Source organism: Neurospora crassa, linkage group VI (assembly GCF_000182925.2).
Source record: "Neurospora crassa OR74A linkage group VI, whole genome shotgun sequence".
Classification (NCBI taxonomy): domain Eukaryota; kingdom Fungi; phylum Ascomycota; class Sordariomycetes; order Sordariales; family Sordariaceae; genus Neurospora; species Neurospora crassa.
The window spans coordinates 882,360-909,215 of record NC_026506.1 but is presented as its reverse complement, the minus strand read 5'-3'; the positions used below and the strand labels follow the sequence as shown (position 1 = coordinate 909,215).

Genomic DNA, 26,856 nt, shown 5'->3' with positions numbered 1-26,856 from the left:
GGCCCCCACTTGACAACCAACTTCCACATCCCCTTGAACTTTTACAACCTCGAATGTCGACTTAAATCACAACAAGTCAAAGACACAGATCCATTTGAGAAGACGATATACAATTACTACCATGGATCCAACGTCCAAGCGCCCGCCTCCCGCGGCATCCTCCTCCACGACCTACCCACCCCTCCCCAAGCTCGAGATCCTCAACCCCTCCGCCCTTCCCTCCCACCGCTTCCTCCGCCCAGCCAAGCGCATCAACGAAGGCCCCGACGTCTCGCACTTCCTGACCTCCAAAGCCTACCGCGACATTGGCGTTTGGATCCTCCAGCTCAACCACGCCCTCGTTCCGCGAATCATCAAGAAGTCGACCACAGTTTCTACTTCCGAGCCCACCACAGATGGACAACAACAACAACAACAACAACAACAACGACAACAAAAGGCAGAGGAAGTCGACGAACAACAACAACCCCCACCACCACCACCTACAGATGCCCTAGCGGCCAAGCTCCAGCTACTACGCAAAAAGAGGGATGAGCAGCAGCCGACGACGACGGAAGAAATCAAGACTTTCCCTTTGCCTAGGTATAGGGACGGGGAAGGGGTAGAGAATCAGGAGGAATCCGAATCGATCAAGAAGCTACAGCGGTTGTTGAAGAAGGTGGAAGCCATCATTGACGAGGCGCCGCCTGATCCTGGTCCGAGAAGGTTTGGGAATGTGAGCTTTAGGACGTGGTTTAAGCTCTTAGAGGAGAGGGCGGATGGGCTGTTGAGGGAGTATTTGCCGGGTGGGGTGTTGAGGTGGGAGCAGGGTGCTGGTGGTGAGAAGAAAGAGGAGGAAGAGGGGACGGAAACGGAAACAGAGACAGAGACGGAGGGAGACAGTGACAAGAAAACAAATGAGCAGAAGCAGGAGGTGGTGGGGCCGTTGGAAGAGCTGAAGGCATACTTCCTTGGTGGGTTTGGGAGTGCGCAGCGGTTGGATTACGGGACGGGACATGAGTTGAGCTTTATCATGTTCCTTGGTGGACTCTGGAAGCTGGGTGGTTTTGAGGGAGAGGAGAATGATGAGGATGGGGAGGTGGAGAGGAGGATTGTGTTGGGGGTCGTTGAGCCGTACGTTCACCCTTTGCTGCCCATTCTCTTGAAGGGATCACGATATTAACAAACCTAACAGTTACCTTCGCGTCATCCGCCGTCTAATTCTAACCTACACCCTTGAACCAGCCGGCTCCCATGGCGTCTGGGGTCTCGACGACCACTCCTTTGTGCCCTACATTTTCGGCTCAGCGCAGTACACTCGCCCCATCTCCTCGCCCAACGAACCCACACCCCTCGAGGGCTCCGTCCCTAACGCCCCTAAGCCCAGCGACATCACCAAGCCCACCGCCGTCGAGCGCTACCGCACCGAAAACATGTACTTCTCTGCCATTGGCTTCATCTACGACGTCAAGAAGGGTCCCTTCTGGGAACACAGTCCCATTCTCTTCGACGTGTCGGGAATCAAGGACGGCTGGGGCAAGATCAACAAGGGCATGATCAAGATGTATAACGCCGAGGTGCTCAGCAAGTTCCCCGTCGTGCAACATTTTCCCTTTGGAAGTCTGTTCCAGTGGGAGAAGGATCCGGAGGCGGGAGTTCCTGTGCAGAGCGTGCATATGCAGAATCAGCCGGTTGCTTCGGCTGCGGTTACTGGTGGTGTAGGTATTCCTACGGAGAGACCTTCGGGGCCGGGAGGTGTGACGGGAACGGCGGCGCCTTGGGCTCAGGCACCTGCGCAGGCCCCTGCAGCGGGAATTGGGGCTGGGGCGGGCATGGCTCCCCCGATGACAGCCGCGCCGTGGGCAAGATCCACGGGGGCGGGAGCGGGAGCAGGGGTTGGAGCATCGGCGGCGAACAGGTTTACGCCATTCAAGCCTGCTGGAGGACCGGGAGGAGCCCCACACACGGGACCTCCGCCGCCGGAATCGTTCCCGAGCGGGACACCGGGGACCGCGAGTAACCAGTTTGCGGTAACGAAGGCGCCATGGACCAAGTAGTGTTGTCTGAAGGCAAGTGGCACTGATGGAAGAGGTGTAGATACGAGAAATACTTGTTATAGATGAACGATACCCATCACTTTGTCAGCTCCAAAGATGCAACGAACTCAATGGTTGGAATTGTGCGGTGCAACGTAAGCCATCGATCGATCGGATGTTGACGCCAGCGACGCCAAGAACCGTCTGTGATGCCATTCGGAGACTTCGGTGTTGGGAAGATGCGTGAGCCTCTGTGTGACCGTACCGAACGTACCGAAGGCTATCTTGGCGGCGCCGAATTGTACGGTAATTCGGCACCGTGTTGTGGTGAGCATGATGAGGTACGTCGGTGAATCAACAGTATAATTCTTTTTTTCTGTTGTTCGAACAATCCCACCTGAACACATTTTTCTCTTTTCTGTGAACATTTCACACTTCTGATATCAAAATCAATTCGATGTCCAAATTGAAGACACCATCAAGTTCACATCCATAACTCCAACATCACTTGGCATAGTAAACATCGCGAGGACAAGGAAGGGGGGGAAAAGGCCCAAGTCGGCTCCCGGCACGATGAACCCCCACAACCCGCTATCATTCCAAGCCGCGCCATCTCACAGCGCCGAGCGGGCACTGCGGGGAACGGCGCTAAAAGCTTTCCATCCACTTCGGACAAGACAGCCCAGTGACAAGGAAGCAACCTCAACGGAAAAGCCCGCAGGAAAGCTTGACACCCACCACAACACCACACTACTGTACCCTCCCACTCTTTGTTGCTGAAGCGCTATCCCCGATCCGACGATAACCTGCCTGAGCGGGCGGGAGGCCGGATTTTATGTAAGGCATCCTATCCCTATCGTCTCACACATCCAAACAAGGCTTTATGCAGGAAGCAACGTCACCTGGACGGGACGGACGAGAATTGGTCACACGAGAAGAAGCCACGAGGTGGTGTCCCGAGCGTGTGAAACGAGTCTTTCTCTCAAGATAAAAAAAGGTTTGAAGAAGGGTTTGGGTTGGGTTGCGGCCCGTTTCGGTGTGAAGCGAAAAGGAAAGGGGAAAACGAACGAACGGAAAAAAAAAAAAAAAAAAAAAAAAAAGTTTTAGAGATCTTGAAAACAAAAGGAAATCGATGGAATCATCCACGAGTTGTTGTTGAAGATCTGTGTCTCCACGTGGGAAGAGAGGAGTCTGTGAATGGAGCTTCCCCTTCGCTCACGGAAATGCTGTTGCACGTAGAAGCCTGCTTGTAGGGATAAACAAAGGGGCGGCGGCGCGGGGGATCCATGCTCACTCAGGGTCCGTCTTTTGGCTACATGGTCTTGAGTCTTGAGATATCAGATATATCTTAGACCCTTATTTGATACACTAATCTAGGTGTCTGTTAGGTTCAAATAGGAAGGTTTCGCTATCGTGAAATTGCTGGGAGAAGATAGCGAGGTAGGTAGACTGAGTGGACGTGGACGGGCAGTGATGAGTGGTTGAGAATTAACATTCCCGGGAGTCTTTCGCTGGGGCACCACCCACCCACCCCCTTGTCGTTGAAGTTGGAAGGTTGCACCGAGCCATTGATGGAACGCTGCGGTTGGCTCCATCCATGTAACTACACTACTACACAGGGCACTACGGCTAGGTTATGCGTAGGCTCTCGCAGGGTAGGTACCAACACGTGTAAGATTGAATGGTAGGGCGAATTCGGTACGTAACGGTTCAGAGCACAATAAGGTAACGGTTTAGGTAAGTAGACTAGACTGAAGGAACAGAGCACGACGTTCAGAATCTACCTGGGCCGCGATATCTCAACCAAACAGGCCGTCAACACGGTGATTCTTTTTTGACGGGGCAATGAGTTCTAGCGTACTGATAACTATACAGCCAAACAGAAAAGTTGTCGGCGAGGGGTTCGAGGGGTTCTATGCAGTTGTAGATTGTGGTTCTTGTTGGAAGACAGACACATTGGGCCCCCCCCCCCCTTGTCGCCGGTCGCCGGCCAATGAGCGTGGCAGCAGATGTGGGTCACTTACCCGATTTCGCATTGCCGCCGAACCACCAGGTCGTTGCCAAGCACCAAGTTACCAGCCTTTTTCCTCCCCAAACTTGGACCGAGAGAATGTCAATCACTTGGAAAAAGAAAACCATGGAAATCGGACTCAAAGTATTTGATCGAGTATCCTGGTGGACCAGTAGTAGTCTCACCCGCCGCCCACTTAACCTGCACACGTGCTACAGTACCTGACTCTCATTCCTTCACTGCTCCGAGCCCTGTGATTGTCCTCTTGTCTTTCCTTCTTTGTTCAAGTTCCGTTGCCTCGGTTCTGTAGTATCCGAGCCGTTGGTGAGTGAGCTGGGCCGAGCTGAGCTGATAGCTTAGTGTACTACACTAGTAGCTTCAGGGTAGCTTTCCAAGTTAGGTAAAAGTTTACAAACAACCAAGTTGACAGCCTCTTTCTTCTTTTGCCTCTCTTCCTCCCTTTCACCTTTTTTCTTCTCTTCATCTCATACCTTTTTTTTCTGCTTTTTCTTTCAAACCATTCCACCTACGATTCACCAATATTCGCAGAGTAAAGTGCGTATCAAGTGGAAGTCGAAAGCTTACCCTTATCCGACTTACACACACACACACACACACATACCCCGGCGCAACAACCATGTTCGGATTCGGCCAGCGCAAGGCCGAAGTTAAGACCACAGCGCAACCCGTCGATCAGCAACGAGACGCCAATGTCGATACCCTCGTCAACGAAGGGGCAACCGTGGGAAAGACGAACTGGAAGAATCTCATTCCTGTGATTGCGTGTGGTGCTGGACTCTTTTCGGATGGTTATATCAACAATGTATGTCTTATCAGTTTCTCTCCACTTTGCTTGAAGCGGAATTACACTCGACGTAAAGCACAAGGCATTTGCAAATTCAAAAGACGAGAAAATGGAAGACTGACAGGAACAATGCTTCATACAGGTCATCGGCTCCGTCGTCACCATTTTAGACCGAGAATATCAGGAAGTCTGGAGAAACTCGAACGCGAAGAAGTATGTGGGCGACATTGCGTTTGCCGGAACGGTGGTGGGGATGTTATTGTTTGGATATCTGTGAGTCTCTCTCTCTTCACTTTCGAGGCCCCTCAACGGCGAAAATGAAATAAAATAAAAAAAACAGTGGAGAACTAACACTGAAAAACAAAAGATCCGATAAATGGTCACGAACAAACTCCCTCCTAGTCTCAACCATTATCCTCATCATCTTCGCCGCCCTTGCCGCAGGAAGTTACTACAAGGGCGACGCAGTCGGCATGTTCAACATCCTTACCGCCTGGCGCTTTTTTGTAAGCCTTTTTCTCTTCTATTCCACTTTCCCTCCCAATCCTCTTTCATATATCAAACTAACACCTCCTGTTACCAAGGTCGGCCTCGGCATCGGAGGCGAATACCCCGCTGGCTCCGTCGGCTGCGCCGAAAACACGGGCGAGCTCAAGTCCGGCCAGCGCAACATGTGGTTCATCCTCTTCACCAATTCCATGATCGACTGGGGTTTCGTCATCGGCGCCTTTGTTCCCTACGTCGTTTCCGCCGCCTGCCACAACGGCCACCTCTCCACCATCTGGCGCACCAGTCTCGGCATCGGCGTCGCCTTCCCCCTCGTGCTCTTTGTCTTGCGCCTCTTCGTCTCCGAACCCGAAGAGTTCCAGAAAAACAGCATGAAGAACGCTCGCACCCCTTACCTCCTCGTCCTGCGCTTCTACGGCTTCCGTCTCTTCATTGTCTCCCTCATCTGGTTCATCTACGACTTTAGTGCGTACAGCTTCGGCATCTACTCGCCCAAAATCGTCGCCAACATCTACCCGGCCGACTCGCCCCTGACCACCATCTTTGGCTGGAACACCGTCATCAACCTCTTTTACATCCCCGGCACCATGCTGGGCGCGCCCGTCTCGGACCTGCTGGGGCCCCGCTACGCCTTGGCGCTCGGCGTCTTTTTGCAGGCCATTGTGGGCTTCATCATGGCCGCGTGCTACTCGTCCCTTGCGCAGCCCGGTCGCGTCGCTGCTTTTGCTGTCGTCTACGGCATCTTCCAGAGTCTGGGCGAGCTAGGACCGGGAAACAACATTGGCCTCATCGCGGCCAAGACGTGCGCCACGGGCATCAGGGGACAGTATTACGGACTGGCGGCGGCCGTGGGCAAGATCGGTGCCTTTGTCGGGACGTGGGTGTTCCCCTATATTGAGGCGGCGGGTGGAGGGGATGAGCGCCTGGCGGCGCAGTACCCCTTTTGGGTGTCGAGTAGTTTGTGTGTCTTGAGTGCGGTGTTGGTGCTGTTTTGCTTGCCGCATATTGGACAGGATACGATCCAGGCGGAGGATGCGAGGTTCAGGGCTTTCCTCGAGGAGAATGGCTATGATACGCGGCAACTGGGATTGAGGAAGGGGGAGGAGATTGGAGAGTTGGGGGAGGCGGAGGGGGCGGAGGAGGTGAGTATTGAGAAGAAGGTAAGTCCTGCTCAGTAAGGAGGGTTTGGATGGTGTTTTGGGCGGTTAGGTGAAGGTGGAAGGGAAGGTTGTGGTGTTCGAAAATTTTGACGAAGAGGTCGGTTGGGGAGGTAATGGATGATGATTGTATGATTGATATCCCATAGTAATACGAAATACAACACTATACACATGCATATCTCACAATTGTTTGTGATGAGAAGAATTCAAAGTAAACTCAGGGTGAAACGCCTATCTACCTACCATAGTAATAAACCTAGACTAGTCCGAAAGGGTTGTGAAGCCCCCACAAAGAGATAACCACCAGTGACAACACCTGGAGTAACTCCCTTTCTCCGGCCGTTGTACCCAAGGCACATAACTCCGTATTCAAATGAGTGAATGACTGTCCCATGATGCTGACAACAATAGGAAATAACTGACAAGAAAGACAAGCAAGTAGTCCTGAAAAAGAAAATTGATGTATCCCAATGATGATGGAAAGCAGACCAGCCGGCCCCCTTTCACTTACCGTAAAGCACAAAGCCAGACCAGACAGAACCAACCGATGCAGAAGTGTGTAGACAAAACCACAAGATCCCCCCCCGTTCCGGTTCACACAAACACCAACACCCTAGTACACCCATACACCCATACACCTCAAGCACCGAGTATGCTGATGTTTCCCTTCCATCATCTTTGTGTCCATTCCCTTCCCAAATGCCAAATCCATGTCCATGAATATCCAATCCAATCCATACCGTAACCATACCATCCATAACTCAACGTTCATCAGAACCTCACACTAACTACTCATTGCTCCCCCCTATGCGACTCATGCACACTCCTAGTCGCACCACTTGCACTTCCATAACCATAACCGTGACCACCAGCATCAGCAACCAACCTCACCTCCCTGTGCTGCTCCCCATACTGCTGCCCTCCTCCATATCCACCACCACCACTGCTTCCCTGACCGCCGCCGCCCCCGTCCGACCCAATCCCGGCCCTATAACTACCCCCACCATACAACATCTCCATCAGTTTCCCCTTCTGCCTCGTCCTGACCCCCTCGAGGTAAACGCCCACGTCTTCCAATCCCCGAATCTGCTCATCAATCGTCAAAGTCGAGCTATTCACGCTTCTAACCAGCGGAGACACCAGTTTCCGCCGCAGATTCTCCAGGGACGCCTTCAGCGCCAGGAGCTTATGGTTATGTTCCACCAAGATCCCCTTGTTGCGCACCGTCTTTTCCCGGACGTTCAGCAAAAGAAGGCGGTTCCGTTCGTATTTCTGGATATCGCTTGCCTTGGCGCCCAGGATGCGCGTCCAGAGAGAGGACAGTAGATCTGCGTGTAGTTCTTCCTGCAGGGAACTTTCGCGGACGACGGTGCGCGCCAGGTTCAGGAATTGGTGGTCGATGGCTTCGAAGAGGGCAAAGATGGCGAGGGAGTGCTGCAGCTCGTTGGTGATGGCTTCTTCTAGAACGGCAAGGAACTCGTTGAAGGTGCGTTGGAGGGTGGTTCTTGTGCGCTGTGGGGTGGAAGGGCCGAAGAGGGAGGTGGCGATGAGGCCGAGGCGGGTGGGTTGCGAGGTGGAGGGGTCTTCGAGAATGCCGAAGGCGGAGAGGAGGTTGTGGACGTTGTCGAAGAAGGAGGATAAGGGAGGCGAGGGGAGGTGTTGCAGTTGGGAGAGCTCGCGGCGGGCCCAGTCCATTACTATTAGGATGCTGCCGGTACTTTGTTAGTATAATGATTTTAATGAATGGGATGGGATATAGAGGGGAGGAGGACATACCCGTCGATGTCACCGTCTACGTTGGCGAAGAATTTGGTTAGTTCGATAGCCAGCGTTTTGAGACTTTCGCTCAACTCGTCCAGCTCTTTGACGATGATCGGTGCCGACGTGAGGTTACTGCTCCGTACACTCTCGCCCAGATCCCATACCGCCACACCGGTCGCTTGCAGGTCGCCCACTTGCTGGATGCCATTCTCGGAGTAGTAAATGAGCGGCTCAAAGGAGCGCGCCACACCGGCCACCTTGACGAGATCAGGCACGGGGCTCATGGACGCCGGCTGAAAGAGCGAGCGCATGGCGGCATAAGAGAGAATGGCTACGAGGCCCGACAGGAACATGGATGACCACGACGTGGTCAACGGGCCGAGCCATTTGCGCAAGAAAGTGACGGCTGTTTCAATGGGTTCTGTGCGTTGATGGACTTCTGCCCTGACCGCAAAGCGGAAGTCTACAGTGGAGTGACGGAGTTAGCCGTTCAGATGTCTTACTTTTTCTTATGTCATGATGGATCTCTCATTTTGGGAGCTATGAAAGGGTGATGGATGATGAAAGGGAACAAAGAAAGCAAACGAACAGTTATCAGGGCCCTTACGGGGTAACCCCCTCAAAACCATGCCCGCATCCTCCTCCATCGGTTCTTCCTTGATCTTGACATCGTCTTCCTCGATCACCGGCGCCAACCTTTGGTGCTGCTGTTGGCGTTCGGCCTGCTTTTGCAACTGCTGACGCCGCGCATACTCTGGTTCCGGACTCCTCTCCTTTTCGGGACTCAGGCTTCCCGTTGGTAGCCTTGTCCTGATGGCTTTCTGCAAGATTGCGTCCTGGTCCATATCGTCTTCATTCATGCTATCATACTCGGGACTAGTTTCGAACTCTCTTGACCACCCGCCGTTCCCTAATCCACCGCCGAGACCACCGAACCCGCTCAGCAAGAGCGGGTCGATAGCATTGAGACGCGAATTAGCCTTGCGCCAGAAGCCGCTGCTGCGGTCGCCGTTGGCGAGGCGCCTCCACGCTGGCGGGCTGTAGCCACCGTGTGACGCTTCCCCGCCATCCACCTCCTGGTCGCTCATGTCGCTCTCCGTGTCGTCGCTCCGGAAGCCCGAATGCACTGATGGGTACCCGAACGGTGTCGCCTGCTGGTGATGATGGGGATGTTGGGGGTGCGGAGTTTCGCCTTTGGCTGAAGTAGTCGGGAGGGGGATGCTGAAGAAGCGGCTGTTGCTCCGGCTTACCGGGAGCGAGTGACAGTGCTCGAAGTCCTCCAGTGAATCGTCGAGAAGATGGTCGAGATGCCCTAGGTTCTTCGGCGGGGCCGCCGTTGCAGCTGTCATGGCTGGCAAAGATTTGGCGCGGGCCGTAGCTGATGACGTGGCGCGCGCTGCTGGGGACTTGACTCGGTGAAGAATCTCTGCTGGTGCGGTAGATGATCTTGCGACCGAACGACGAAAGTCCTCGGCTCTTTTCCTTGTCTCTTTCTTTGGTCAACTTCCTGGGGCTGTCAGCGGGACTGGTGCCGCCACTGCTGATGTTGCTGTCGTTGCTTTTCTTTCTGCCAAAGAATTCTAATAGCGCCGGAAGTGGCTTATCAGCGATGGCTTTCTGTTGATGTTGCCGGTAATGTAGTTCCTTTCCTTCTATCCTTTGCGCGCCACCGTCGTCGTGTGGATAATCCTGGTGCTGATACTGATACTGTTGATAGTAGTCGTCGTTGTCGTAGTCGGCGCCGCGATACTGACGCAGATAATGGTTGCGATTCCAATTGCGACGGTTGATGTCTTCAATCCCCTCTCGATATCTTGGGTCTCTGGGCGCAGTTGAGTATGCGCCGGCGTGTTTGTTGGCTTTATCGAGGAAGTTGAAGCGGAAGAACAAGGCCTTCAAGGAGACGAGTTGCGGCAGATAAAAGTAGAGAAAGAAGAGGAAGACGACAAGAGTAGCGACCCAGGCGCTTGGCGCAATGGTTAGGCTTATGAGTGATATGTTGCTGTTGACGGTGAAGAGTGACTGCATCGGATCGAAGTGGCCGTCTCCTTCTGAGGATTTGGGCGCAAGGCAGCAATCGCAACTGGTCGCAACACCGATTGACGCCAATTGCCTGCTTGCGCGGTCGAGAAAACGGGTCGGCGCTCTTCCTAACTAGTCGCTATCGTGGTCGCCTGGCTCTGCTGGTTATGCGCCGCCAATGGTCGTGGTGGTTTGGTCAAGGTATCGGGGCCCTCTTTCGGATGTGGTGGACCTGGTGCCTTGCGATGTCGAGGTGAAAGATGGGGCACTCTGGGATGATGCTGCGGATGGTGGTGGATGGGATGGATGTACCCTACCTTCGATGGGATGGAATGCGGCAGCTGGGGGAGCGGCGTTTGGGCGCCAAGGTTGGATCTGGAGGGGAGAGTACTGTCGTACCTTTGCTGAGGCACAAGAGAGGTACCGCTGTTAAAGTGCTTGCAGTGAGATAAGCCAAGACTCTGACCCTGTCGAGCGATCAGATGGGATTTGCTATCTTGGTCGACGAAAAGATGCCTTGCGGCGGCTGTACAGAATGGAGCTAGTGGTCGAGTTGGGAATACACTATGGTAGAGTGGGTGGAATGGCATGTGTGTATGGAATGTGGTGTGCGGTGGGGGAGGGACAAAGTTGGAACATCCATTCAAGTCCCCAGTTGTCGTCGATGGAAAGTCTCCATCATCTCCACCTACCTTGGAGTACCGTACCATCCCCATCCCTATCCCCATCTCCATCTCCATGCCATGCCCATGCCCATGCCCTGGTCCTGTGTCTACCTACCCTCTCCCATGGGCCATGGCGGCAGTCCCCCTCCCCTCCCCCTCCACTCTCTTCCTTCGTTCTTGTCCTCCCCTCTTCCAACTGAAGTGGAATCCACTCGTCTCCTTCCTCTCCCACCACACCACCATCTCTCACAGTGGTAGGTAGGTATAGAGAACCCTTGAACGGGCAAGACCAATCGTCCAACGCATCCACCCTCCATCCCGTCAAGCGTCAACGGTCCTCACGCGCGCACATGCGTTGCGGCGACGGCGGCAGAACCCATCTAAACGAAATGGCTGGACGAGGAATCTCCCGTGAGACACACATAGCCAGTAACAACAACAACAACCCCACCGCCGAGTTCAGTTGACTTCCACTTGTTGCAACCGTCTTCCGTTTGTCTACACGTCTTTGTTGATTTGTTCGTTCGTTCGCTACACTGCAGTGCTGGACACTGGACAGTCCAAAGGGAGGATAGCAGACAACTCCCATTGGGTGATTATTGCCTACAAACTGGTGTTTCACCACATGACAGTTTGTCGAATCGTTTTCAATCTCTTCCGTCTTTGCTGCCAGTGAGTGTGGTTCCTAGTATTCATCTCTTTCTCCCGTCTCCCCGTCCGTCTTTCGTTTAGACCGGAATGAGGTTGCTCCAGTGCGTGAGTGGTTGAGTGGTTGCGTTTGACAAGAGCGGTTCAGTTTCTCTCCCTTCCATTTCCCGACATCCCTCCCTTTGTTTTCTTTCTTCTTTCTCTTTTCTCCTTATTTTTTTTTCTTCGTTCGTTCTTTCTTTCTTTCTTCTCTATTTCCCTTCCGACCTCCTCGTTGATACCCTCTTGTATATGCCTTCCAAGTTAAGCCACCATACCGCATACAAATTTGCATATTTCTATCCCCCTATCAAACACTATCGTTGCCATCATCCATCTGTCAAAACCAAAACGTCATCTACCTAAGTGGATCCACCAACCAAACCGTCATCCGTCGAGCCCACGGACCCGTCCGATCGTTGTCATGGATGTGGATGGGGCACTTTGAGAGAGAAGCGGGGACGATTGGTCGGTTACGTATCGCCCCGCTTCTTAGACTTATCGATAAACTGATAGGACGGAGTTCCTCCTCCCCCCCGTGCCCCCCTCAGGTCCATTACGACTTTGTTAACAACGAACGGGACGGACTTCCGAAATACGTACGAAGGAGAGAGAACTAAAGAGTTGTTGTTGTTATTCAAGATTCAACCTTCAAGCAATTCACCCCTATCCAATGAGTGGAATAGTTGTCAGGAGAAAAGTCCTATAATAGAAGAAGAAGCAAGACAGGTTACGTACTGGACTGGACTGTGAGAAGAAGAAGACATGGCATCGGTACACTGATCCCTTCTCTTTTCTGTGTAACCCCCTTGTCGAGTATCTGGTCTCACACACCCCCCCCTCTTTCTGCGGTCCTCTCAGTCCAACATCTACGACAAGGGTATGCTTTCGCTTATCAGCTGACAATGGCTGAGCTCACTCTCCAGTCTTCAATCTTCTCACGTGAACCAGTTTGACTGGGAAGAGAAAGTGACAAGGTGAAGAGAGAGAAAGTGAGAGAGGGGAAAGATCCGGCAATTCTCGGTTATCAATCTTAATGACCAGGGTTGAGCAGGTATGTAGTAGGGCACTCTGAGCCGGAGTGATGATAGTGTGTAATGTATACCGTAGTAACTAGGTTCGTTGTATAGTTGGCAAAAAAAGTATAGTATAGTATAGCTTTCCATTACCAAACTCACCGAGAGTTGCAACAACAGTGTGGTTGGTAATAGACGCAAATGAGTTTGAGAACGAACTTAACGTCTCATATGCCCTGCGATCGAGGTGGAGCGGAAGTAGAACGTTTAAAAATAACAACATCAACAAACAACAACAACAACAACAACAACTAACTGAACCTTAGGCTTAAGAGAGAGGACATGAAAGTGTAGACCTCTGCCGGTACATGACATGTTAGCGCGGTACCGCTACTTTACAATATTCAGGACATTAAAGGTGAGTAAAGCAGCTATCTTTTGTACGGATAGCAAAGTTACTGCCACTTTGCAGTTCACCACGCTAACCTAACCTATTGGATGCTGGCAGGAGGGAGGTCGGCGTACGGCGAGGTAAGACATTGATTGACCTTGGTGCGATCAGTATAGTATTACCGGGGTTATGAAGAACATTACAAGTAATAATATCAGATCGTCATCGTCATCGTCACTCATTTTATAACCGCACCGCCCTCTTCGCTCCTGGGCATGGACATGGAAAGAAATCGATCAGAGTAGAGCGAGTATGGCAAAAAAGCTAACTGACGCATTTGCAGGAGAAGAAAGATACTTACAGCATTTAACCTTGACCAAAGTATGAAGGATGTATCGTACTATTTGTATAGGTATTGATCTTAAGATCTTCTGTTAAGCACAAAAAGGATCGCTGAATCCGATTAACCTTCACTACCTTCTACGAAAGTCTTCCATGTTGTCCTGCTTAGCAAGTCCCGTTTGTAATTGATCTTACGCTTACTTTTATTATTCCTTTTCCTTCCTGGTTTCCCGTCTGATCGAAACCGTCGTAAGAGTTAAGTTAAATAACTGACTCCATTATATCCACCACGCGTTATTGTCCTTAACCATGACAGCCATCGTTCTTTGCTATCCGGATCTCCTCATCTACCAACGAAGCAGTCCATCTACCAAGAAATAAGGCCCCAATGCTACTCAGCTCAATTCGTCCATCCCTTAGCACGGGGCGCCGATTGTTTCTAGTCAATCTTTGCGCTGGCCAAGCTCCTCGCCGTTGGGTTATTGATATTGTTGACCTGGTGCGTCGCTGGTAGCCTCTTGTACTTGCTCTGCTTCCTGAGGCGTTTCCTGGCCACCATGACAGGGACCGAGCTCTTGGTGACGAGGTAGTTGGAGAAGGAGCCGAGGATGACACTACACATTACCAGTCATGTTAGTACCATGTTTGAAAATCGAGGCAAGTAAAGGGAAGGAAAAAAAAAAAAAAAAAAAAAAAAAAAAAAACGGAAAAAAGGACATACCCCTTGAGTGCACTCCTTCCTCTGCTCCCCAAAATCACCAGCGTCGGGTTCACATGATCAATCACTTCCGTAATCAGATGCTTTGGGTTCTTGCAATGCAACACCTCCACAATCACCCGTACCTGCAGCCTCGTCTTGCGCAACAGCTTGGTCACTCGCTCACTAATCTCCTGAACCGCGCGGTATCTCTCCTCCTCGGCCCTGCTGCGCTCCCGGCTCGAGTGCGACGGCGTCGGCGATGGATCCTCGCCAATCGCCGATGAGCTGTTGCCTGTTGATAGCATGCCCGATGCCTCCATGCTCGTTGCTGCCAAGGGAGAGAGGCTGCCCGCGCCTCCTCCATTTTGTATGGCGCTCTTGCTATTGGCCATTCTGTCAAGCGCTGTAGCTGCCTCTCTCATGGCCTTGGCGTCGTCGGGGAGCATGCTTGCTGCGAGCGAGTTGCCGTCGGCGCCGAGAATGCCTGTTTCTTCGTCCACACAGTAAATGGCTATGAGGGTGTCCCCGTCTCTGAGAACTGTGCCGATAGCCCATTCCAGAGCGTGTGTCGACTCCTCACTAAGGTCGGTGGCGACCAGATATTTGCGTGGCTGATTGTGCTCGTCCTGCGTCTCCTGAACCAGCTGGGAGTAATCGCCACGCGTGATGATTTGGATGGTTCGGTGCACCTCGGGCTGGCTGATGATTTGGGTCACCGCGAACGACAGGTTCTGGGCGCGCTTGATATCGGTAAGATCCGCCTCAGTGTCGGAATCCATAGGGGTGCGGGATCCGGATGACGGGAGATCAAAGCTCGTCGCAGGGTGCACTCCAGGCTTGCGGGTTCGCCCTGACGGTCCGGTTACCGTAATTGCAGGTTCGTCAAGAAGGGATCGGTATGTATACTGAGGCTGTTGCTTTTCCACCTGAATGCCTACACCATCAAGACCGTTAGCAATCTCTCTCTCGCACCATAACGTGTGCAAGGGCGCTTGAACATACGTTCTTCCTCTGCCGCAGCCAATAAGCTCTTAACCTGCTTGTTTCCCTGCGCAAGCTCTGGAACTTGCTTTGCTTTGGTCTCAGTGGTATTCCGAGCGGCTTTCCTGCCCCTGTCTAACTCGCCTTCGGACGAACTCCCATTGTCTTCACTACTATCTTCCAACAAAGGCTCCCCATCCGGGCCCATATAGTCCTTAACCAATCTCCCACTTCCAGGCGTATCATCCGACTTTTTTCGTAGTGTCACTTCTGCCAGGTTGCCCCCCGACCTGACCAGAGCCGCATCCGATAGGTGTCTGTACGCGGTGTTCATCTTGTAATCCAAAGCTTCGTCGAGCAAGGCACGTCCGGCAGGGCTAAGTTGTCGCTCGGCCAACAACTCGTGGGGCGACTTGGAACGCATGCCGGAGCGGCCATGCGGGGACTTGGATTTGGACTTATTCGAGGGTCGCGCTGCCGAGACACCGGGGCCAGGGAGCGAGGTGTGACGCCCCCTCTCGCTGGGAAGGACCAGATTGCTGGCGTCGTTGCTCTTCATAACCTCAACCATTGACGAACTCTGGCGCTTCCCGCCCTGTGTGACTCGTTTGGGAAGGGCCTGACCGGTGTGGTTGGGGTTGGTGATAATGTCGCCGAACTGGTAGCTGTTCATCGGGTTCGACCGTGCCGAGGCCCTGGGACCAAACTCGACCGGCTTGATTCCTGCATCCGACAAGCTGCGTGGGTGCGGGCCCTTGTAGGATTTGTGTTCTATAGGCGAGTTAGGATTGCTGAGTGGCGTCCTGGAGCTGGTGGCGGCCGGGATGTCGAGCATACTGCGGACAGGTTTGGCCGGGCCAGGGGCGATGTCGAGCATACTTCGCACCGGAGCTAGATATGACGAAGCGGTCTTAGCATGAGGGAGCACGGGGGAAATGGGAGGGGGGAGGGGGGAGCCAGCAGAAAGGTGGTCATCACCAATATCTAGCATGCTGCGCACGGAAGTCCGTGGCGTCGTGAAGGGTGAGACTGAGCGGTCTTCGAACATACTTCCAGCTCGAGAACGCGATCCCTGTCCGTTGGGTCCTTCCAGCAAGGCGAGAACTTCTTTCCGCTCCTCATCTAACATGGCCTCCATCGACATGATCGGGGTTTGTTTACGCGCCATGGTGGGCAAGCTTTGATGCGATACCGGTGGTGGACGGGGGTATTTTCGATCAATCTATGGTAAGAGGATATAGATGCGGTAAGGATAAAAGTCGTTGCTATAGCTGTAGATGCTGATGTTGTATGCAATCTAGAGCAGCGGCTTCGTTGTTTCGGTCGTATTTGACGTGTGAAAGGATGTGAAGATTCCTTCTAGGTGATGGCGATGTCGTGTAGCGGGCGGCGGTGTGGCCCCGTTATACGGTAGGTAAGGGCGACGTGCGTCGTCAGCGTGGGAGAATAACAACAGGAGGGCGATACTGTAAGCTCGCAATATGCCGAGCCAGCATTGTGTTGTGCGAGAGGGGGAAGGACAGAAGGACCGGAAGAAGGGAGGAGACTGAGAGAGAAATGCGCGGTGCAGTGGTGACGGGACTGGGGAGGGGGAGGCTGCAACGTTTTCGACTTTGTTGGTCGGGTGAACCTCCTGTGCTTTCACCACACCTGCAGCTAGGCACAGGCACAGGCGCAGACCAGGATGCTAGCAATAGGCTAGGCTCGGGTCTTGGGTTGCTGGGGTCTTCGGGTTCTAGGTCTTGGGTGTGGATTTCAAGGCTGGGCTCGTTCTTGGTCGCTTTTTCCAGCAGACTTTCAGTCGATCACCTGCATGTACATGTTGCGGGGCGACGGCTGCCGTGTGAGCGTACATTAGCTGTAACGTTCGGTAGGTAAGGTAGGTCCTGACGGTCCTGACGGATCGACCAAGTGAGCTCATGTTTTTCCTTTGTTCTTTTCGCTCTTCCCTTTTCGGCGAAACGTTGGAGGCCGCTCGCTGCTACTTGCCCGGGATGGATGTCGCTCACTCTTTTTCTAGTGTAAGGGTCTCCCCTCGCCACCTAAGGATCCTTACCGAATGCCAAGCTGCGGCCGATCAGAATACTCGAGTCGACGGGCTTGAAGACGGATGCTGTAACAAACCAAGCGACACTTCAGTAGAGCCAAGACAGACTGCGGGCTGGGCAAGTGCTGGGCAGTGTCACTGCCTGCCTGTGGTTTAAGGTGTAAGGCTTGAGTACCTATCCCAGAAACCTGGATGACGGACCAACTCGCGGCGGGACGGGTTGTTGTGTGCAGTCTGGGCGTTATTGCTGTGTTCAGTTGTTGTGGTTATCTGTTTGTTGCCCTTTTTGGAATTCCGTCATCACACGACCGAGTTGGTGAAAGTTGCAGATATCAAGTAAGTAGAAGTGAGTAATCAGCCAACGCCGCTTCGCATGGGCTGCCACTCAACTGGGTAATGTTGCAAAGAACATGAACAATCATGTAAGTGGATGAAGTAAGTACCCTTTAAATTTAAGGTTGATTATTTGCCTCCCGCCAAGATCTCTGCACCCGCCCCCAGGTTCAGGCGTTGGAAAGGGGACCTGGACTTTGCGTTCAAGAGCTCCAATGGAACATTTTTGACCGAGCTAGAAGAGTTCCAACATTGCTTGCCCGAGCTGAGTCAGGGTAATAACCGAATCCCATGCTCGGCATTTCTTGATCCACCAGACCACGCGCTGCGCCGCCGTTGGCCCCACACGAGACAGCGACAGTTGTTTGATGATTCTCTTTTCAGCCACAACCTCAAATTGCGTCTATAAGTATGTAATGTGTTGCGATGACATAGGGAAAAAACAAGAGTAAAATGATAAGTCGAAGTGGTCGTGATCTAGGAGACGTAATTGCGCATGTGATGGATGTTTGGGTACCTAGTCTTTGCTTGTCACACTGCATCGTCCTGAGCGTGATTAGAGCCCACTTTCTGTGACCGACAAACTCAATTGACGTGGTCGGTTTTCAGTTATCATCTACTGGTTATGAATATCAAGTTCTTTCCTCTTACTTCCTTATGACTATCGATGCTGCTCCTGAGCACACCTCAAAAAAGATTACTCGCAACAAGGATCACTCCTGTTGACGGCTCTCTTGCTACAACTCCATTCGAAACCCCAAGTTATTCGACCTCCTGCGATGCTCGTGATAAAAGTCATCTGACAAGACAGCAAACAATCCTCGTCATGTAACAAGCCGTGGTATTCAGAATCCTGTAGAAACTCGTATACAAATTGTACAGCCCGTGTGTCGATATCTTAGCCGGATCACTCCAGGCTGAGATCCACTGCTGACCTTTTTTTAAACCACATTGTAGCTATAGGTTGTGCGTAGTATGTTTGTGTCCATTACCTCTAAATCCAAGAATATGGTCAGTCAAGGGTCATTGGCCACCATCAACCTCGCCAGAACCGTAACCAAACAAGCTAAGACAAGACACCCGGCTTCACAATGAGCCCAAAACCTTTCACCGGCTTTTTCGCTCCATCACAGAGGCGGCAGCAGCAGCAGCAGCAGCAGCAGCAGCAAAGTAGGAGCATACATATCCATACACACACAAAAAACTAGTATACACAAGAAAAAGGCTGTCGGTCAGAGATTGCTTGGCTTCGCTATGTTGTTGGCTTAACAGGGTGTCCATCAATCAATCAATCAACCAATCAACCTCAGAACCTCTTGCCCTTCAACTGCAGCGCCGGCGAGTTCAGATTGGCTCTGTTGGCCGTGCCCAGCTTGTGAATCAACATCCGCTTATCCCAGACCGAGCTCCTGCCCTCGACGACAGCCACAATCTCCTCAGCCACGCGGTGCGCAAACATGGTGCGACCGGATCCCTTGCTCGGCTTCTTGTTGACCACATCCAGAATCCACTTGAAGGCCGTGGAGCGGCGCTGGCGCGCCGGGATGGGCTGCGGCACTTCGAGAGAGCGACCACCACCGGCCAGACCCTTGTAGCCGCGCATCTTGATCAGGGGCGCTACCGAGTCAATGGCGACCGTGAGGTACTCGACCGGGTTGAGCGGCAGGTGCGAGGCCGGAGGGTGGCCGGGGATCAGAGGGCGCGAGGGGTTGAGTTTGGGAGGGGGCGAGGAGCGGAGGTAGTTTAGGATCATGGCCATGTCCTGTTATGTTAAGAAAAAGGATAGTGTGTTAGCTTTGTGATCGCAAAGTAGTTTGAGCAGAGGTGCCGTAGGTAAAGTGGGAGTAATGGGCATATGGGGGAGGGACCGTCGTACCCTCTGCGCCTTGCTCAGCTTTCCATCCTTCATGAGTAGCTTGGTAGCGTGGTTGACGACCTCCGAGTAGCGGTACTTGTGGTGCAGCTCCGACGGCAGCGGCAGCGTAGGCAGACCGTACTTGTGGCCCTCGATCGCGACGTCGGCCGCCTTGACACCGTATGCGATCTCCGACAACTGGGACAGGGCGGCAGCGTTCTCGGGGGTGACCTCTACTGGTGGTTGGCCTTCAATGCCGGCAAGGTCACCATTGTTGCTGTTGGGAGGAGGGGTGGTCTCGGTCGAGTATGGTTGTGTCCTTTGTTGTTGTTGCTGCTGGATTTGGACTCTGGGTGGTAGCCTCGACGAGGTGGTGGAATCTGTGATGAGGGTGCGCGCCTGCACGGCGGCGGCAATCGATTGCTGCTGAGGCAATTGGTTTGTCCGGATGGACAGGGACCGGAAGGCGGCACTGAGACCCAACCTCGCAGGCATCTTTGTTTGTGGTGGTGATGCGGGTGTTCGGTAGTGGTGATGGTGGTGGTTGAGTTTGCTGGCTAATCGGCTTGCGACGACGACGACGGTGGGGGTACACACACACGGCGCGGGGGGGCAGAACGAAGGCGGCGGACGGAGGGCGGGCCGGCTTGGGAAACACCACTCAAACACGGGGCGGACAGACACTACTACGCGCACGCAACGAACCCGCGAAGCAGCCGGGGGGAGGGACTCGAACACTCGTGATCTCGGCGGACTCTGCAATGTTTGGCCGGCGGCAGTGGCATCGAGTGGAGCCCCGGAGAGCGGGACTTCAGGAACAATTTTTTGGAGCCGTTCGCCTTTCCGGAGTTTTCCCGAGGACGACGTTGGTGCGCCGCTGCGGCTCAAACCCCCCGCCAAAAGAAAAATAAAAAAGAGGGAACGCACAGACCATAACCTTAAAAAGCCACCCCCCCTCCCCAGCTCCCCTGATCAACAACCGAACTCCATCCGGCAACTCGGACGTGGGCCCCCCCCACGCGGCGGCGTTCGTTGATCACCCAACCTGGTCCCCTACCTGGCCGTCAGTCGTCGTCATCTTGTATCCTTCCATCCTTCCATCCAATCCTCCCTGTTTGGGGAGTTTAGTTTGGACAAGGTCAACATGGTACCTTGATATCCACCAACCCACAGGCCGCGATCTCCAACTGCAGCCGATCTGGTTCCTGATCCTGATCGGCTGATCCTGGTGATGGGCCCAGGGAGGGTAGAGGTAACCCACCACCTCCTCCACCAACATGCACTTTCAAAGAATCTACACTACACTATGTACAACTGAAGCCATCAAGACAAGGGTCCTCACTGGTTACGAGTCCGAGGCTCGTTTCCTGCCAAAAGAGGTGCTAGACTAGACCGCCTCAAATGTCTCTCAACAGCAGCATAATCGGATCCGTCGGTCAAGACAAGCTGGACATGGCAAGTCAGATCGTCATTAGTGTAGATGCGGTTAAGTTCGGGACACCTAGGAAGGACAGTATGTAGATAAACTAGCAAATTGACTTCTCTACTAGGGGCATCGAACACAATGTTATTTCACACTCTGTACGCTCTGCTTGTTTATATGTGGCTCGCCTTGTCTTGACTAGGTACCTAGCTTTGTCCCTGTCATGACTTGCCGCCTCACTCTCGATGGGGTGTTCAATATCAACATGTCCACCACCTTCAGTCAAGGCAAGAAGCCGCATCGAGTTTACTTACATCTACATATCCAAGGTACCCACTAACGGTATCCCTGTTGTGCGGTGCATGATGGGTGGTGACTGGTGATTTACACCATATTTTACTATTCTACACTACACCCCCTTACGGCAAAGTGCGGTTTCTGTGGACCTGGAAGCCTGTAGTAAACCTCTGAAGAAGCAAAGTACTTTGACGTTGAGTAACGATCTAGTGTAAGAACTGGCCAGCCGCGGATAGGCAGGCGGTCATCCGTCCATTCGGTAAAAATTTCGTCGTAAATTTGTTGTGTTTGTGGTTGACCAACGAATATTCCGTTTTCTTCTTCGGGCCCCCGCGCCGTATCTACAGTCCGCCCATGCGAGAGTAACCATTCAGCTATTGGTTTGGTATGTGGTGCGGTCCCGACCCCGGCCCCCCGGCCTCGGCTCCGTGTCTTGTATTACCCCTCCGTCCCGAAGCGTTCGTTGACTAAAACAAATTGTTTTACCTCGGTTCGGATATACACTATACGGAGCATGTACGTACTGATCCCGGATACCACAAAATATCATGTTTCAGGTTGCACCAAATCCCCAATACAAAGGCTGTCGAGAGGACTAGATCGGGACTTGGTCATGCAAGAGCCACGTTGAGCTGCATAGGAGGCGCAGTGGTGGAATGCCGCCAGGTGGTCACGGGAGAGCGACCTTTCTTTTACATTGGCTAACCACTTACATAAATAGATTCTTGCCCCTGGTGTAACAAACCTGACTGTCATCTCTTCCTAAATGGTTTGGCGTTCTCATTCTATACTCCGTTGGTAGAGTTAGGCTTTTGACCGTAGGGCTGCCCAGATGTTCGCGAGATCGTCGTGTAAGGCTGCTAATTCTCGAGGTCGTCAGCTCATACACATCCTTCTCTTTCACGTGTCAACAGGTTGAACCGATCATATGTTCTTGACATTGCAGTCTGGTGTTCAAGATTTTTAAGACGCTCACTCATTAGACCAAAGGTGGAAGGAAATGACATAACCAGTCGTCAAAGCAAAAGAGAAGCCCAGCCTCGTAACGCTCATGACTGTCGTTGTACCACTCAGACCGGATCCAGCCAGTCATCTCCCCTCATCCCAAGCGTCGTTTTGAGAAAGTCGCAAAGAGTTAACTCCCGAATTTGCGTCTGCCCCCACCAGTCTCTTCCCCCCATCTCTTCCTAGACTGCCCCAACATCAATCAAAACTTTTGACCAAACTTTCGCGCAAATGCCTCCCTCCCTCGTAATAAAAGCCCTTGCCATCCCGCCAATTGTCCCTCCCTTCTCCTAGAAGAGAGACACCCCAAATTGCTGATTAAAATACCATTATATCAGATATCCCTCCTCCTTGTAGATTACCACCCGAAGAAAAACCAAAACAGAACAAAAAGGGTATTAAGTAATGGCAACTGAAATATGAAAACAAAACCAAAGCCCAAAACAAGCAGATCATAGGCATTTGGTGTCCGCCCTGTTGTGAGACAACCAAAGAATGTCGGGTAAGCCTGTCATCTGACAGATGGAGATCCCTTCTGGTCCCAGTCGAATTCCATCCCCCAACAAATCATTGTCGTAGATATGATGCCACCAGTAGCGTTGGTAGGGAGAAGCAAGTCAACCCAGAACCAAGGGACTCGACCGTCAACTTGCGGTCAAGAGTCAACCCAGATCCCTAGCGAGTCAACGAGCCCCAGCATCCTCCAAACTTCCATGCATCATTTCCTCGTATCGACCATGTTGATGATTGGGACGGTGATGACCGAGACTCCAGAGTTATTGAAATCCCGCAATCTGACAGACGGCTTTGCTCCGGACGGGTAGAACAAGCAGATTGCCACAGCGCCGCTTTTGTTCGACCCAACTGGGCCATCCGTTGGATTCCCCCACGCTCGTCGTAGCCTTGGCTGTAGTAAATGCCTTCGGAATCGATAATCTTTGGTGTGAGCGATTGCTGCTACTCCGAAGCAGGGCGAACACCTAGGTGCAGGGCCGTAGGGTGGTTGTTGTTGTTGTTGTTGTTGTTGTTGTTGTTGTTGTACAAAGCAAATCTGACAAAAGAAACGCCGTCGGGGCTAGATATATGGGGGGACACAAAACGCCGTAGTAAATCAAATTAGGACGTGCAGAAATGCCATCTCAATCATGCCGATCCAGCAGCAAGGTATTGGACGACTCTCGCAATCACCAGATGCTACCCCGGCTAGTTGCCGATGATGGCGATCTCGTGCTGGTGAGGAGGCGGCTCAAAGCCAGTTCAGCGGCATCCTCTTTGGCATTTTCGAGGTTCTTGCCGTCGAACCAGAACCTGGCTTGGATAAGCTCTCCGCCTACCTCCACACGGCAAGACCAAGCAGTACGGCCGCCTAAACCAGAAGATTAGCTTTTGGCATTTCCTAAGCACATAAACGTATTCATTGCTTACCTCTCCGGTCCGAAACAACGTGATATACCGGAAGAGGCATCTGGTAGCTCTGGCATGCATCTAGATGGATGATTAGTCAATGGCGCAAATAAATAACACAGAAAGATTCGCCATACCCGCGAGCTTGTTTTGCCACTGGTTGGTGTTATAAGACATTATGCTGATATTTGGGTGGAGACGTAAGAAATTGTACAAGCTGTGTGTGGGTGTTTGGCTGGAGTGTGTTGATGTATATCGAGAGGGCGGGAAACGAAAGTCGAGGTCGAAAGGCCGAGATTGCAGAGTGGGTGAGGATGAATTATGAGTCGTGGATGATTGTGTGCTCCGTTGAGTGAAGGGATGGCTTAAGGATAGTATAGATGAAATTGGAAAAGAGCGGTTCGTGCTTTATTATACAATCCGTCTACCCTGAGGACCAGTAGCGCTTGTACCGTTGAAACGAGAAGGGACTGATGTGGCGGAAGTGGATTCGAGACGTTGATGCTTGTTTTTCCCATACACCCCTGGACCTGCTGCTCCGCGTTGATTCCACGAAATATCTTCGATTGTTTGTTCGCAAATATGCAGGAGCATCAGAATTACCACTGGCAATCCACGGGCTAGTGCATCATAAGTACACCAGGGAAGTTGTTCCTCAAGCGGACGGTGATCTAGGCCAGGCAAGGACAAAGTACCCTGGACAAAACGCGGAACGGAGGAAACAGAAACAAACGTAGCTACCACGGAAGATGGTCGGGGATATCCATCTTTCGTCAAAACGACGGCTAGTCGGTGGATGCTGATTTGCTCACTTGAGCCGTTACGGTCCTCGTCAAAGGAATGGTAGACCTAGACTGTTACCCGGCCTTTCACCTTTCCATTCCGTTTCCTGTTGCTCATCGAGGTACTCCGTACGCCGGATACCATCGTACCGCCTCGTGACTGTAACACTCGGGAGGAAATCATTGGAAGTGGAGTGTGCCATGACACTTGACGACAAAGTCATGTTGCACCCGTACAGACCACGGCATGCTCCGACCTTGTGTGTGCTGCAAGTACTCAGCCTTGGTATGTAAACACAGACAGATCGCTGCCGCCGGAGAGCAGTGGCGGTCATCGTGGACGCACGGTAGACGGTGCCAGACCTCCACGTTGGATGCCATGGGGCATTCGTCCTAGGCTGGTCCATGACAGTAGCCAGCCAAGATGCGCCGGAGAAAGCGAACGAGAGAAACCAAAACGGCGGACAAGCCAAAGTGACGCAGTGAGAGACCGATGAGACAAGAACAGTTATCCACTTTACGCAGGGTCCTCAGATGTCCGCCAACACTGAACCATCGCGACCGATGCCTCTGGCCCATTGGACGCGAGGAATCAAAACAACAAGTTTACCGTGAGTCGTCCCAACACAATTAGACGGTGAAGTCGGTGGGTAGACTTTCCGAAGGTCTTCCCTGCACTTGGTGGTCGTGGATCAGGCTGTTGGAGGAGCATTTGTAGGTGCCAAGACCACCGAGACTGACCTCTGAGTTGTCAGTGCCCCTACCTATCCATCAGCCAGGGCAGAAGTGGGTAGATCCGCCCCTCCACATGGTGGGGGATGATGTTTTTCTTTTTGTTGCGAAACGCAACTAAATTGAGAGACACGGGATTGGACCAGAGGCAGCGAGAACGATTCTTATGTTTCAGATCCCAATTCGAAAGTGTCTGTCTGGACGGTCGTCCACTGCCTGTTCCTTTCAACAGTCAGACGACAAGCTTTCTCTTTTGAACTAATGACCATAACCTTGGATCAGGGCCGGCGAGGCCGGACGTAGTGTATCCCGAACGATCGATGTCCACATTCGTTGCAACTCTTAGCGGCCGGCCGGATCGGAGTTTGCGTTTACGGGACCCAGACTGCTGGGCCAAGCTGGTCACCAATCTCAACCACGATGGAGGTGCATCAGCTATCGGGTGCAGAAGCAAGCAGAAAAACGTACCACATACCATTCTCGCTTGTCTGCGATACAGAGGCGGGCTCAAAAAAAAGGACCTCATAGCACAGAGAGTACTGTTTATTCGAGACGGATCCGCCAACGCTGTTTGTTACCGGCCCCTCGGGAGGACTCAATCGGCAGTGGCCATCCGAGCCACCTAGGTAGCATGCAATGCATGTTGCGCAGCGAGTAATGACATTGGGTGTTTTCATCATCAAGCTCGAAATATAATGACGCCTTGAGCCGGCTAGTGCACCTTGGACGATGCAAACCCACATCGTCAGATTTTCGGGGTTGGCTGCCAGTCAAGTGCAATGTTGTAGCGAACAATCTGGTTATAACGTGCAACGTGCGAAAAAACGGGTTGTTGTTTCATCACAGCAAAAACTGATATCCTTGAGCCGTGACACAAAAGACAAGGCATCATCATATCATGTTAGCGTCATAGGAGTCAAGATGTCCCCGGGATTGGCCGCATGCCTTTCTTGCCATCATATAGTACCCTTCTCATAGCCAGGTTTGTGACAGAAAGTTACCGTTGGCGAGAAGCCAACTTGGATCCTCCATGAGCTAGTACAGCCCGGTCTAAGGCGTAAATGTATCGAATGGGCGTTATTCCATTTCAGCCGGTTGTCACGCCTGTGTTAACTATACACTAGCTCTGGGGAATCGTGGCGTTATGACGCATCTTACTGTAGGGTAGGACTGGAGAAGGGCCCACTCCAGATAGGGCAATGGACCAAAGTTGATCGATCCGCAGTTTGTAGGAATCGACCTGACACGCGGCTCGCTGGTAGCCGCTGGTTGACTAGAGGGGTGTGTCACGCGCGTCAGGAACCTTGAGGGACAGAATCCAAAAAGGAAATAACCAGCAGAGCCGCTTCCAGGATGAGAACGGGATGAGGGCCGTAAGGTCGAGTCCGGAGGCCAGAGCTGTCTGGATTTGGTCGGCCGAACTTGATCGTATGCCCCCTCCGAGGACGACGAATTAGCCGCCTGACCAATGGTGAGCGGGAAGTCGGCTTCGTTCGTGTCACCGCGTCAATGTGCGTACCACGCCGACTGGGCATGAACGGCGCCGGGGGGTAAGAGTGGTACAGTCGGTTAATCAATGCGGAAGCGCACAACCGTCGGCATATGTTTGGTATCACTATGGGGTAGGTGAGTGTTTCAGAAGAACCGTGACAGCTTTAACATGGTGGTTTATCCAATCCCGATGGATATTGGGCCGAGTGGGCAACCGTGTCGCTTGAGGAGCGGTGGCCGATTTTGGAGTCGGAGAATATCTGAAACAAGCAGCTTGTATGGTCTGGGTCCCCAAGGAGCCTTGTGAAAGGCGATTTGCCGGAAGAATGGCGATGGAGCTTTTCAACCGTAGCGGAGGATGGGCGCAACTCGTGGCGCTCTTCCGTGTCATGTCGTCGTTGGGTCAGGAACGACGGCCAGACCT

The 26,856-nt window shown here is 52.6% G+C and overlaps 6 protein-coding genes and 1 non-coding gene across 11 annotated transcripts; 2 read left to right on the top strand and 5 right to left on the bottom strand.

Moving 5' to 3' along the window:
• The first annotated feature begins 34 nt into the window (after positions 1–34).
• NCU04810 (serine/threonine-protein phosphatase 2A activator 1) lies at positions 35–2,128 on the top strand. The gene is made up of 2 exons (XM_955343.2): positions 35–1,113; positions 1,175–2,128. Exons 1-2 carry the CDS (start codon positions 122–124, stop codon positions 2,034–2,036), a joined length of 1,854 nt encoding a protein of 617 aa, XP_960436.1. The 5' UTR covers positions 35–121; the 3' UTR covers positions 2,037–2,128.
• A 2,109-nt stretch (positions 2,129–4,237) lies between these two features.
• Positions 4,238–6,674, top strand: NCU04809 (MFS phospholipid transporter). The gene is made up of 4 exons (XM_955342.3): positions 4,238–4,849; positions 4,974–5,104; positions 5,199–5,337; positions 5,416–6,674. The coding sequence occupies exons 1-4, from the start codon at positions 4,664–4,666 to the stop codon at positions 6,514–6,516; spliced, it is 1,557 nt and encodes a 518-aa protein (XP_960435.2). The 5' UTR covers positions 4,238–4,663; the 3' UTR covers positions 6,517–6,674.
• A 23-nt stretch (positions 6,675–6,697) lies between these two features.
• NCU04808 lies at positions 6,698–10,846 on the bottom strand (the record flags this gene model as incomplete). Of its 2 annotated transcripts, XM_011396621.1 has the most annotated exons (4): positions 6,698–8,206; positions 8,275–8,722; positions 8,849–9,451; positions 9,510–10,287. In XM_011396621.1, 4 exons carry the CDS (start codon positions 10,285–10,287, stop codon positions 7,291–7,293), a joined length of 2,745 nt encoding a protein of 914 aa, XP_011394923.1. In that variant the 3' UTR covers positions 6,698–7,290. The 2 variants fall into 2 exon arrangements, with proteins under 2 accessions (XP_011394923.1, XP_011394924.1); XM_011396622.1 differs by having other exon boundaries at positions 7,238–8,206; positions 8,849–10,846.
• Positions 10,847–11,162: 316 nt separating this feature from the next.
• NCU14170 lies at positions 11,163–12,449 on the bottom strand. The gene has a single exon (XR_897974.1). It is a non-coding gene; the product is annotated as a ncrg51 (non-coding RNA).
• Positions 12,450–13,426: 977 nt separating this feature from the next.
• Positions 13,427–17,505, bottom strand: NCU04807 (universal stress protein family domain-containing protein). 4 transcript variants are annotated; one of them, XM_011396617.1, is made up of 4 exons: positions 17,120–17,505; positions 15,085–16,899; positions 14,104–15,016; positions 13,427–13,996 (listed from the first exon to the last, which is right to left on the bottom strand). In XM_011396617.1, the coding sequence occupies exons 2-4, from the start codon at positions 16,229–16,231 to the stop codon at positions 13,822–13,824; spliced, it is 2,235 nt and encodes a 744-aa protein (XP_011394919.1). In that variant the 5' UTR covers positions 16,232–16,899; positions 17,120–17,505; the 3' UTR covers positions 13,427–13,821. The 4 variants fall into 4 exon arrangements, with proteins under 4 accessions (XP_011394919.1, XP_011394921.1, XP_011394922.1 ...); XM_011396619.1 differs by lacking the exon at positions 17,120–17,505 and having other exon boundaries at positions 15,085–15,954; positions 16,042–16,622; XM_011396620.1 differs by lacking the exon at positions 17,120–17,505 and having other exon boundaries at positions 15,085–15,954; positions 16,114–16,622.
• A 410-nt stretch (positions 17,506–17,915) lies between these two features.
• NCU04806 (hypothetical protein) lies at positions 17,916–20,175 on the bottom strand. Its single transcript, XM_955339.2, has 2 exons — positions 19,320–20,175; positions 17,916–19,205 (listed from the first exon to the last, which is right to left on the bottom strand). Exons 1-2 carry the CDS (start codon positions 19,791–19,793, stop codon positions 18,750–18,752), a joined length of 930 nt encoding a protein of 309 aa, XP_960432.1. The 5' UTR covers positions 19,794–20,175; the 3' UTR covers positions 17,916–18,749.
• A 1,763-nt stretch (positions 20,176–21,938) lies between these two features.
• NCU04805 (hypothetical protein) lies at positions 21,939–24,123 on the bottom strand. Its single transcript, XM_955338.2, has 3 exons — positions 23,565–24,123; positions 23,449–23,508; positions 21,939–23,389 (listed from the first exon to the last, which is right to left on the bottom strand). Exons 1-3 carry the CDS (start codon positions 23,602–23,604, stop codon positions 23,208–23,210), a joined length of 282 nt encoding a protein of 93 aa, XP_960431.1. The 5' UTR covers positions 23,605–24,123; the 3' UTR covers positions 21,939–23,207.
• Between the last annotated feature and the right edge of the window lie 2,733 nt (positions 24,124–26,856).